Raw genomic sequence first — 11,975 nt, 5'->3', positions numbered from 1 at the left:
TCCCACGCGGTGGGAACCGGAAGAGACTGCGGGGACGCCGTCGCCCCGGCGCTGAAGTACTCTAGGTGCGGCACAGTCGTGGCCGTGTCAGTTCCCTCACGTCTGAATTCGGAGTGCGAATGTGCGCGATGAGAAGGCGGTGGCGCAGCGGGTCAAGCCGCCGCCTGCACGCCGCCGTCCCCTGTGGATGTGGGTTCGAGTCCCGGCTGCTCCACTTCCGATCCAGCTCCCTGCTGCGACCTGGGAAAGCAGCGCCGATGGCCCCTGCACCCACGTGGGAGACTGGAAGGAGCTCCTGGCTCCGGTCCGGCCGTTGCGGCCATTTGGGGAGTTCCGATTCCCCTCGCTGTGCCGGTTGTAGACTGTTGTGCCGGGGGGCGCAGGGGAAGCAGGGTGGCCCCGAAGGGCCGCGTCTGGTGAGAAAGCGAGGTCAGCCGAGTCCGGGGGCGGCATCCGCAGAGCGGAGCGGGTGCACAGCTCCCGATGAGTGGGAGTCCGGGTCTGCCGCGCCTCTCTGGGGCACCCACCTGTACATCGGATCGGGGTGCCGCCCCCATGGCGCACGAGGAGTGGGAGTCCGGGTCTGCCGCGCCCTCTCTGGGCCACCCACCTGTACATCGGATCGGGGTGCCGCCCCCATGGCGCACGAGGAGTAGGAGTCTGGGTCTGCCAAGCCGCGCCTCTCTGGGGCACCCACCTGTACATCGGATCGGGGTGCCGCCCCCATGGCCCCCATGGCGCAGGATGAGTGGGAGTCCGGGTCTGCCGCGCCCTCTCTGGGGCACCCACCTGTACATCGGATCGGGGTCCCGCCCCCATGGCGCACGAGGAGTAGGAGTCTGGGTCTGCCAAGCCGCGCCGTCTCTGGGGCACCCACCTGTACATCGGATCGGGGTGCCGCCCCCATGGCCCCCATGGCGCACGAGGAGTGGGAGTCCGGGTCTGCCGCGCCCTCTCTGGGGCACCCACCTGTACATCGGATCGGGGTGCCGCCCCCATGGCGCACGAGGAGTGGGAGTCTGGGTCTGCCGCGCCTCTCTGGGGCACCCACCTGTACATCGGATCGGGGTGCCGCCCCCATGGCCCCCATGGCCCCCATGGCGCAGGATGAGTGGGAGTCCGGGTCTGCCGCGCCTCTCTGGGGCACCCACCTGTACATCGGATCGGGGTGCCGCCCCCGTGGCGCACGAGGAGTGGGAGTCCGGGTCTGCCGCGCCCTCTCTGGGCCACCCACCTGTACATCGGATCGGGGTGCCCCCCCATGGCGCACGAGGAGTGGGAGTCCGGGTCCGCCAAGCCGTCTCTGGGGCACCCACCTGTACATCGGATCGGGGTGCCGCCCCCATGGCGCACGATGAGTGGGAGTCCGGGTCCGCCGCGCCCTCTCTGGGGCACCCACCTGTGTATCGGATCGGGGTGCCGCCCCATGGCCCCCATGGCGCAGGATGAGTGGGAGTCCGGGTCCGCCGCGCCCTCTCTGGGGCACCCACCTGTACATCGGATCGGGGTGCCGCCCCGTGGCGCAGTCGTCTCTGTGGTGCCATCCACACCCCCTCCTCGCCTGGGCCCGCAGTGTTGGCCCCACCCCACCCTGAGGGATCTGCCGGGTCCCTGCCATCTCCCGTTCCTCTCACGCGCTCGCCCTCTGTCACCTGTATTCTTTACTTTTATTTTTACCCGCTCACCCGCTCACCACGCTCACTGTTAAATGAATCCTGTTCCTGTTTGCGCACGGATCCTCGGATCCTCGTCTCTGGGGAGACAGGAACCTGCCCCTCCCACTTCGCGGGAATTTGCCTGAGCCGGGATCCGTCCTTGGCTTTGTAGGTCCGTCTTTTGTGAAAGTCTCACTTTTTAAAAATATTTTTTTTTTATTTGAGAGAGTTGCAGAGAGAGGCAGAGGGAGAGAGAGGGAGAGAGGGGGGGGGGGAGGGAGGGAGGGAGGGAGGTCTCCATCCGCTGGTCCAGTCCCCAGTTGGCCGCAACGGCCGGAGCTGCGCCCACCAGGAGCCATGGCGTCCTCCACTGCTTTCGCAGGAGCATCAGCAGGGAGCGGGATCTGAAGTGGAGCAGCCGGGACTCGAACTGGCGCCCGTGTGGGATGCCGGCACTGCAGGCGGCGGCTCAGCTGCCGGGCTGAATTCAAGTCCCGCACAGGGGCGTGTGTCTGTCTGTCTGTCCGGCTTGCTTAGTTCTGTCTGTGTTTGTGGTTTAAAGATATGACGTGATCACTGGAGACTACTTGTGGCGTTGGTCTTTGGTATTCTGTCCCCACGCCCAGCCCTGGCAGGCGCGGCCTCGTGCTGGGCGGGCGAGTGCTGGGAGTGGGGGCCGGGTCGCGGTGCAGGAGTTACCAGTGTTCCGGCGCGTGGCGTCCTCTCTCCGAGTGGTCAGGTCCCCGGAGACCCCGGGAATGAGACGCTTGTCCTGTGGGGCTGTGTCTCAGCCTCTCCTGCCGGACGGCTGGTGTGAACCCCGGGCGTCCAGGTGCCATCTGCATTCACTGTCTTGACCTCAGAACGGACGGAGGTGGCAGTGGACGCCCCCTTCCGTGCTCGGCCGCCTAAGCTGGACTGGGGGGCGGTGCGGCCACGGGGAAGGCTCAGACGTGGCCTGCCCGGATGTGGCCTTGGGCCGAGCCAGGGTGGCGCACCTGCTCCTTCAGGAAGGCGGATTGACCTCGGGTCCTGGGGTTGGGGGGGGAGTGGGTCAGGCCACACCTGCCCCCACAGCCCAGTCCACGGCAACTCAGCCTTTGCCCGGCACCTGTCCCCCTCCTCAAGCTGAGGCTCCGCCCACCCACTCCTCCCACAGCCCTGCCGATGGCCACGCCTCTTTCTGGACAGGTGTCCCTTTGTGGCTTGTTTTGCTCGGGGCTCACGCGTGCCGCTCCCTCTGACCCGTGTCCCTCGTGTGGCCGGACCGCGTCCTGTGTCCCGCCACTGGAGCTGTTCACTTTGGCTGCCCTGCTCCGGGCCCTGCTTCCGGCTGGGCTGGGTGCACGCGCAGGGGTGCCCCTTTAGACCCTGAAGCCACAGAGGGCCTCGTGTCGGGCCGTCGCTTCCCTGAGCTTGGATCTTCTCCTGTCCAGGCGTTTGCCGCAGGGTTTGCTCTTGAGTTGAGCAGCTGTTAGGAGCCTTCCCGGGGCCTGGACCCCTTGGAATCGGAAGACGACCGTGGGCTGTATTCCCAGGGAAACGCACACAGGACAAGCGTCTCATTCCCGGGGTCTCCGTGCCCGGGCTCCCGGTGGCCCGTGTCAGAGCACGCGTGAGGAGCTGCGCTGGGCTGAGCCGGGGACACGGGCTCCCTGCGGTTCCCGCGAGGCTCCTGCCCGGCCCCTCTCCCGTCGCCGCGGCTCCTGAAGCTTCTCTCCCCTGTTTCCAGCAGCCGGGAGCTCTGACGAGGAAGCGGAGTGGCGTGGGGTTCGTTTCCTGTTTATTACGGAAGCGATTTTCACAGACGTGTAGTTACACGCACGCGGGGTCGCGCTGGGCCACACAGCTTGCACCCCGGACTGGAGGCAACCAAAGGTGGCGACCCCCACCTCTGCCGGTGGTGCCTGCCCCGGGAGCAGGGCAGTCCTGGGCGGTGGTGCCTGCCCCGGGAGCAGGGCAGTCCTGGGCGGTGGTGCCTGCCCCGGCAGCGAGGCAGTCCTGGGCGGTGGTGCCTGCCCCGGGAGCGGGGCAGTCCTGGGCGGTGGTGCCTGCCCCGGGAGCAGCCGGAGTCCTGGGCGGTGGTGCCTGCCCCGGGAGCAGCCGGAGTCCTGGGCTCAGCTTCTGACTCCAGCACGGGGCCCCTTCCTGCACCTCTCTGAGCTCTGGATGGAGAGACAAGATCCTGGGCGTGGGCCAGCCCTGTTGTCCCCCCCCTGCCCTGCCCTCCCCCTAACGGGCCTGTGCCTGTGCCCGGGGGGGCGGGGGAGGGTGTCGGCAGGGGCACTGCTTGCCAGCTCCCACCTGGCCCGTGGGCCCCCCCACTCACCCCGCCCTTGTCCCCGATGTCTTTACTGCATGTTGACAGGGGAGGGACTGAAGCCAGCACCCTCCCACACTCGCCTCTCTACTCCTCTCCCCTCCCCGCACCCTGCCGCCAGAGCTGGCCCGGCTGGCACTCTAGCGTGTAAAGTTCAGGTTAAGCAAAGCTTGGCAGAGACACAGTTCCTGCATGGGAATTGGATGGGCTTGGGTTGCTTCCGGTCTCAGTTTCCATATCTGAAGAATGGGTGGAGAGGGGTGGAGCCCCGTGCCCAGGCCCGGCACACAGCAGACATCGAGTGAATGCGCTGCAGCTCCCGGGCCTCCGTTTCTCCTTCCTGGCTGGGACGCGGGGCGCAGGTCTCCCAGGGCCCGCCCAGTGGCCTCCAGGCCAGCAGGGGGCTGGAGCGTCCCCAGGGAAGCAGAGCTGTTGAGGGGGGGGTCCCTGAGCATGGCTTCCCCCTGGGTGCTCTTCTCAGAAGCAAGGCGGGCTGGGTGAGGTGACACGGGTTCTCCCTGGACGGGGCGGGACCCACGCCCGCAGGGCCGCAGGGGCTGCAGGAACACAGGCAGCCATGCAGAGCAGGAGGGCTGGCTCTGGCATTCAAACGTCAGCTCAGCTCCGGCCGAGCCCCGAGCCTGGCACTGCCGCCTTGGTCAGAAGGGTCTGTGTATCTTTGGTGAAGAAGGCGACCCTGGCAAGAAGAGGCAGCGTGCCAGGTTGGCCAGACTTTCCCAGCATGCAACAGGGGAGGGGGTAGACAGAGTCCCTGGGAGAAAAGACGGGCACCTGCTTCCAGGAGCCAACTGTGCTGGGGGGTCAGGGGGTGACTGAGGGCCGGGCAGGGTCAGCGGTGACTGGGGGCCGGGGCAGGGTCAGCGGTGACTGTGGGGCCGGGGACTGTGTCCCGGGCAGGGCAGGGGGGTCCGCCGTGACTGTGGGGCCTGGGCAGGATCAGGGGGTGAGTGTGGGGCCGGGGACTGCGTCCCAGGCAGGGCAGAGGGCCCCGCCGTGACTGGGGGCCCGGGCAGGGTAAGGGGATGAGTGTGGGGCCGGGGACTGTGTCCCGGGCAGGGTAAGGGGGTCCGCCGTGACTGGGGGCCCAGGCAGGGTAAGGGGGTCCGCCGTGACTGGGGGCCCAGGCAGGGTAAGGGGTCCGCCGTGACTGGGGGCCCAGGCAGGGTAAGGGGTCCGCCGTGACTGTGGGGCCCGGGCAGGGTCAGGGGGTCAGTGTGGGGCCGTGACTGTGGGGCCCAGGCAGGGTAAGGGGGTCCGCCGTGACTGGGGGCCCAGGCAGGGTAAGGGGGTCCGCCGTGACTGGGGGCCCAGGCAGGGTAAGGGGTCCGCCGTGACTGGGGGCCCGGGCAGGGTAAGGGGGTCCGCCGTGACTGGGGGCCCGGGCAGGGTCAGGGGGTCCGCCGTGACTGGGGGCCCGGGCAGGGTCAGGGGTCCGCCGTGACTGGGGGCCCGGGCAGGGTCAGGGGGTCCGCCGTGACTGGGGGCCCGGGCAGGGTCAGGGGGTCCGCCGTGACTGGGGGCCCGGGCAGGGTCAGGGGGTCCGCCGTGACTGGGGGCCCGGGCAGGGTCAGGGGGTCCGCCGTGACTGGGGGCCCGGGCAGGGTAAGGGGTCCGCCGTGACTGTGGGGCCTGGGCAGGGTCAGGGGGTCAGTGTGGGGCCGTGACTGTGGGGCCCAGGCAGGGTAAGGGGTCCGCTGTGACTGGGGGCCCGGGCAGGGTAAGGGGTCCGCCGTGACTGGGGGCCCGGGCAGGGTCAGGGGGTGAGTGTGGGGCCGGGGACTGTGTCCCGGGCAGGGTCAGGGGGTCCGCCGTGACTGTGGGGCGGAGGACTGAGTCCCGGGCAGTGCAGTGCACACAGTGGGCGCTCGGGGAGGGTTTGCTACATGATCCGGCTCATTCAGTATCTGTGCGGGGCCCCGGAACTCCACGTGAGACGCCAGTGAGGCATCCGACGTTGCTCCCACAGGTGGCGGTCAGCCCAGAGGACTCAGGGCCGTGTTTGGCGCCGGCTGCGGGGTGGGGGTGGGGAAATTCTCCTTAAGGCTTTCGTACTTGGCTCCTGCTGTCACCGCGTCTGGGGACTTTTGGCCCGTATTTCAATTCTGCCTTATCTGTCCGTCCCAAACCAACAGACAGTGCGGGGACAGCCAAGCCCTCTGCTTCAACAACGTGCTCAGTGGTCCAGGAAGGCAGACTTCCCCAGGACCAGGGCCCCAGGCCTGAGGTCTGCGGGGGTCTCACAGGGGGACCCCCGAGTTCTCCAGTGGGGTTCAGGGCTTCGAGTCCCCTGGATGGCAGCAGGCAGCCTCGCCGGGAGGCCCGGATGGTGGCTGAGAGGGCAGTGGGTGGATCCAGGTTGCTGGCTCCCTCCTGCAGGGACCAGGGCTACAGAGAAGGCCTGACGGGGAGCAGGACGAGGCCCTGTCCCGCTGTGCCTGGGGTCAGTGGCAGGAGGGAGACGGGCAGGGGGGTGGCAACCGCCAGAGGCCAAACCCCGGGAAACACAGAAAGGGCTCAGGGAGGCGTTCTGGTCACCTCTGTTTTTGAGATTAAATTTAGTTGTAAAAACCCCTGGCTGATTCTGTGCCAGCGTGACTGGGTTAGGGGAGGGAGGCTCCGTCATCGCCGCTGGGGGTGCCTGTCGGGGTGTTTCCGGAAGAGAGAGCACCCAGAGACCCGGATGGGCGGCTCCTTCCTCCCCAGCGCGGGTGGCCGTGGCCAGGGTGCTGAGGGCCCGGCAGGACAGCACGGTGCAGGAGGGGACTCGCTCTCTGCGGGCCTGGACGCTGGCCTGTGCCCTCGGACACGGTGCTCCCGGAGCTCAGGCCTGGACTCCGGGGCTCCCGGCAGTGGTCTCCGGCTTCTGGGCTCTGGACTCGGGCTGAGCCGCAGCCGGGGCTGGGGCACCTCCCTGAGCACGCCCTGGTTCCCAGTTTCTGGGGATCTATGAGGGCTCGACAGGACAGGCTGCGACCCGGGTGGGGGCAGTGACACTGACCGACCCGCCAGGTGCGGAGGCCCCACCGCCGCCTCCCACTCGCGTAGGAGTGACAGAGGCCGAGGGGGTCATGCACACGGGGCACAGTGACGAAGCCTGGGCTCCCAGCCCCCCCGGCACTGAAGCAGGTGTGGTGGCCGGCTTGCTCCATGACCCCCGCTCTCCGGAGACTGCTCGCCGGCTCCGTCTTCTCTAACTGTGCTCGCTGGGGTGGCCACGGGCCGGCCCAGCCCAGGGACAACCTGCGGCTGGCGTTCACGTCAAGATTCTGCCGGGTCCCTGGGACTGCTCTGTGTTTGTGAACCCAGGAGCCCACTTCCTGCGCGAGGGTCCCACGGACAGCAGGCAGGCTGGGGGTGGCCGAGCGGTTGCAGCTGGGCCTGGCTTCCTGGGACAGGAGGTGGCACAGTGTACAGATGTGTCCTTGGACAGGCAGGCTGCAGAGAGGTTGTGGGTACAGCAGGGAGGAGGCTGTGCGGGGAGCCAGGCCCCACTGGGCCACCTCTGAGTGCCCTCAGCCTTGGCGACGCGAAGGCACGGTGCAGGGCCCCAGGCCACTGCTGTGGGGCCCCCGACACCCAGGGAGGAGCCCAAGGGGAGGCTCCCTTCTCTGCGCCCCAGCCAGGGCAGGGAGGTTGCTCGTGGGGGGACGGGGACAGGCCAGAGCTCCACAAAGCGCCCAGGCCCTAAGGAATTCGTCCTCATGAGTGCGTCCCAGGCCGGCCCGTGGGCTCCCCAGGCCGCGGCTCCTGGCAGGTGGGTGGGGGAGAGCGCTGGCGCTGAGGCTCCTGGGAAGGGGGCGGGGCCACACGCGTATTCGCCGTTGCTGGGGGTTTCCTGGGCACCCAGAGAAGTGTGTATATATTTATATTTATATTTACATATACATACAGTCCTCAGTCACGGCGCTAGCGCGGGAAGCACAGACCCACGGTTTCCTCCCCTGCAGCTGTTCCGTCCCATCACAGAATCCTTAGAGCCACGTCCTGTGCCGTGGCGAGGCGGCCCCCTGGGCAGTGGCCGTGGCTGTAGGCCTGTCAGCCCCACGCGGGGCCCTCACACGCCCCTCCTTCTGCGGCCTGGCTTCCTGTCTCGGTTGCTCGGCCTCGGGGGAGCGCGTGCCGGGCCCCTGCCCACGCGGTGGGCATGCAGTGTCCCGGGCCAGCGGGCGTCTCGCTGGGCTGGCCCGGGGTGGGCATTCTTGGTGTCCTGGAATTCGGGAGTGGAGGGGCCGGGAAGGCTGCTGAGGCGGCGTCACTTGTAGGGCCGCAGGAAGCGGGAGACCTTGGAGCGCAGCAGCTTGATGAAGGAGCGCGGGAACATCTCCTTGGACTCCTGGGCCGTGTACTTGAAGTAGTTCTGGGGGTGGGCCAGCACGTCGAACAGGGCCTTGATCAGCTTCTTGTCCTGCGAGCAGAGCCGGGGTGAGGCCGGGCCCCCGCGGCCGTCGCCTCGACGTCCAGGGGCCCCGAAGGGCCGGAGGGGGTGGCGTTTGCAAAGCCAGGTGGGGGGCTTCAGACCCCGCAGGCCCCCTTTGCCATGGGGTCTTGTTTTTAATACTGTAATTGGCTTTTTGAATCTACTGGTTTTAGTGCTTGGGGTTCCAGTGTTATTTTATTATAAAAGGGTTCTGGGGGCGTGCGTGTGGCACAGTGGGTTAAGCTGCCGCTTGGGACCCCCACGTCCCACGTAGGAGAGCTGGTTTGAGTCCTGGCTGCTCCAGCTTCAGGCCCAGCTCCCTGCTAGCGCAGCTGGGAGGCAGCGGAAGACGACCCCAGTGCTGGGGTCCCTGCACCCGTGTGGGACCCTGAGTGGAGCTCCTGCTCCTGGCTCGGCCCTGGTCTGGCCCTGGCCTTTGTGGGCTCTCGGGGACTGAACCAGTACACGGAAGATCTCTCTCTGTCACTCTGCCTGTCATATAAAATCCATCAATCGTGAAATAAAAAGGGTCTGCAAAACACAGCACTTGGAAAACCAAACAATCTGAGCCAAGTGCACGCCGGGAGGCTGCAGGCCTGGCTTTGAGAGCAGGGCCGCCGCCAGTGCTGTGCGCTGGGGTGCAGCAGGTAACACTATCACCTGCAGTGCCGGCATCCCATATGGGCCCCGGTTCGAGTCCCAGCTGCTCCACTTCTGATCCAGCTCCCGGCTAATGCGCTTGGGAAGGCAGTGGAAGACGGCCCGAGTGATTAGGTCCCTGTACCTCTGGGGGAGACCTCCATGGTGTTCCAGGCTCCTGGCTTCGGCCTGGTCCAGCCCCGGCCATTGCAGCCATGTGGGGAGTGACCCAGCGAAGGGAGGACCTCTCGCTGTCTCTCCCTGGCTCCTCGACTGTGGGAAGTGCCCCTGCCGCTCTGGGTCTCCTGTGCCCTCAGTGTAGGTGATGACAGCGCCTCCCAGGGCTGTGGTGAGACTTAGGGCGTGAATGGGAACGAGGGGCCTGGCACAGACTGCGGTCTGCCTGCGGCCCCGGGAGCAGAGACCCCGGCGGGGTTTGTTGGTGGGACGCCCGCTGAGCCCGGGCCTCACCTCTTCTCTTCTTTCTAGACTAGACTGATCTGTTTACTTTGAATTGCCTGACTATCTATCTATCATCTATCTATCTATCTATCTATCTATCTATCTATCTATCTAGAGGGAGAGGGAGGGAGAGAGAGAGAGACAGAGAGAGGGGTCTTCCATGTGCTGGTTCACTTCCTAGATAGCGGCAGTGGCCAGCACTGGACCAGGCTGAAGCCAGGAGCTTCAGCACCCACGTGGGAGCAGGGCCCAAGCGCTTGGTCCGTCCTCTGCTGTCTTCCCAGGTGCATTAGCAGGGAGCTGGATGGGAAGTGGGGCAGCCGGGACCTGAACAGGTGGGCGCGACGCCGGCGCTGCAGGCAGCAGCTTTACCCGCCACACCGCAGTGCCGGCCCCCGCCTCCCCTCTAATGTGGGGCAGACCCGGAGCCCACAGACCCGGAGCCCGCAGACCCGGAGCCCACAGACCCGGAGCCCGCAGACCCGGAGCCCGCAGACCCGGAGCCCCCAGACCCGGAGCCCACAGACCGGGAGCCCACAGACCCGGAGCCCGCAGACCCGGAGCCCACAGACCGGGAGCCCCCAGACCCGGAGCCCAGACCCGGAGCCCCCAGACCGGGAGCCCCCAGACCGGGAGCCCAGACCCGGAGCCCACAGACCGGGAGCCCCCAGACCCGGAGCCCAGACCCGGAGCCCGCAGACCCGGAGCCCACAGACCGGGAGCCCCCAGACCCGGAGCCCAGACCCGGAGCCCACAGACCCGGAGCCCCCAGACCGGGAGCCCACAGACCCGGAGCCCCCAGACCGGGAACCCACAGACCCGGAGCCCACAGACCCGGAGCCCACAGACCCGGAGCCCACAGGCCGGGAGTCCACAGACCCGGAGCCCACAGACCCGGAGCCCCCAGACCCGGAGCCCACAGACCGGGAGCCCCCAGACCCGGAGCCCAGACCCGGAGCCCCCAGACCCGGAGCCCCCAGACCCAGAGCCCACAGACCGGGAGCCCCCAGACCTGGAGCCCCCAGACCCGGAGCCCCCAGACCGGGAACCCACAGACCCGGAGCCCACAGACCCGGAGCCCCCAGACCCGGAGCCCACAGACCGGGAACCCACAGACCCGGAGCCCACAGACCCGGAGCCCCCAGACCCGGAGCCCACAGACCCGGAGCCCACAGACCCGGAGCCCACAGATCTGGAGCCCCCAGACCCGGAGCCCCCAGACCCGGAGCCCACAGACCGGGAACCCACAGACCCCGGAGCCCCCAGACCCGGAGCCCCCAGACCCGGAGCCCACAGACCCAGAGCCCACAGACCCGGAGCTCACAGATCTGGAGCCCCCAGACCCGGAGCCCACAGACCCGGAGCCCAGCCCCGGGAAGCATCAGCTACGGCGGCCCCCTCCTCCTGGGCCGTGGGGGCCCCCTGCTTGCTGACTTTGTCTCTTACTGTCTTGGGTTGGGCTGTCCTGCACACCCAGGTCCCCCCTCTCACACACTCGCAGCACCCCCTCCCCGTGCCCCTGGGGAAGATGCTGCGAGCTGGCTGCAGGCGCCCTGGCAGCTCCTCCCCACCCCAGGGGTGCGGCCAGGCAGCCCCGGGACCCCCGAAGTGCAGGTGACAGGTGCACGGGGACCCCACTGCGGAAAGAGGCGGGAGGAATGCTCCCCAGAGGCCCAGGGCGGCGCTGACGGGCAGGGCCTAAGAGCAGCAAGGGGAAGGCCCCCGGCCAGGGGCAGAGCTGAGGGCAGGGGCCCGGGCGTGGGGGCCGGTGAGGAGGAGACAGACTGACGGAGAGGCCAGGACAGCTCTGTGTCCGCCAAAGTAGGCTGGCAGTCCCGGGAGGAGCTCAGGTGCCTCGGTGCTGGGGACACGGTGCCTGCCCTGTGCTGAGGGCCGCCCGGCACAGGCCTGGCACTCTTCCCGCAGGTGCTCACAGCAGAGAGGCGTGGCCCCAGCCCTGCTCTTGTCCTGGACACCACTCGGGCTCCCAGGATGGGGGCGCAGCGGCTGAGCCCAGGGCCCGGGCCTCTGGCTGTGTGATGGCCCCGGGCTGCGCTCTCTGACAGGCCAGCGCGGCTTCCCAGGCCACGGGCAGGAAGAGGAGCGAGTCCTGCAGTCCGGTCTGGGTCGCAGAGGGGGCGCCAGGGGACAGCAGCTGCGGGGGGTCCCCTGATGTTAAGGTGCCACCCTGTGGAGCCACCTCCGTGTCACAGATGAGGGAAGTGAGGCTGGCAGCCGGGGCCCCAGGGGCCGGGGCTGCCGGGCGGGGAGGGACGCCCTCTGGTGGTGGGCGGCTCTGGGTCGCCGGGCCCTCTGCCTCCCTCTCCAGGAAGCCCACTCACTTTCAGGATCTCCTGGTGGTTCTCCGAGGCGTACAGGCGTCCGTCGCGGACGATGTCTTCTATGAGCTGCTGGTAGTCCTCTGCGAAGCGCGGGCAGCGGGCAGGAGCGGAGGCGACAG

General features: G+C 68.1%; 1 protein-coding gene across 2 annotated transcripts in view; it reads right to left on the bottom strand.

The window, feature by feature from the left end:
• Positions 1-7,845: 7,845 nt before the first annotated feature.
• The window catches only part of SCUBE1 (signal peptide, CUB domain and EGF like domain containing 1), a 124,901-nt gene continuing 120,771 nt past the window's right edge, over positions 7,846-11,975 (bottom strand). For both annotated transcript variants that reach the window (XM_062201925.1, XM_062201926.1), the window contains 2 exons: positions 11,857-11,936; positions 7,846-8,401 (listed from right to left, as the gene is read on the bottom strand). In XM_062201925.1, coding sequence (XP_062057909.1) covers positions 8,249-8,401; positions 11,857-11,936 — 233 coding nt within the window. In that variant the 3' untranslated portion in view covers positions 7,846-8,248. The remainder of the gene's footprint in view (positions 8,402-11,856; positions 11,937-11,975) is intronic.

Source organism: Lepus europaeus, chromosome 10 (genome assembly GCF_033115175.1).
Source record: "Lepus europaeus isolate LE1 chromosome 10, mLepTim1.pri, whole genome shotgun sequence".
NCBI classification, from domain to species: domain Eukaryota; kingdom Metazoa; phylum Chordata; class Mammalia; order Lagomorpha; family Leporidae; genus Lepus; species Lepus europaeus.
The sequence above is the reverse complement of the archived record's forward strand: the minus strand, read 5'-3'. Positions and strand labels throughout refer to the sequence as shown.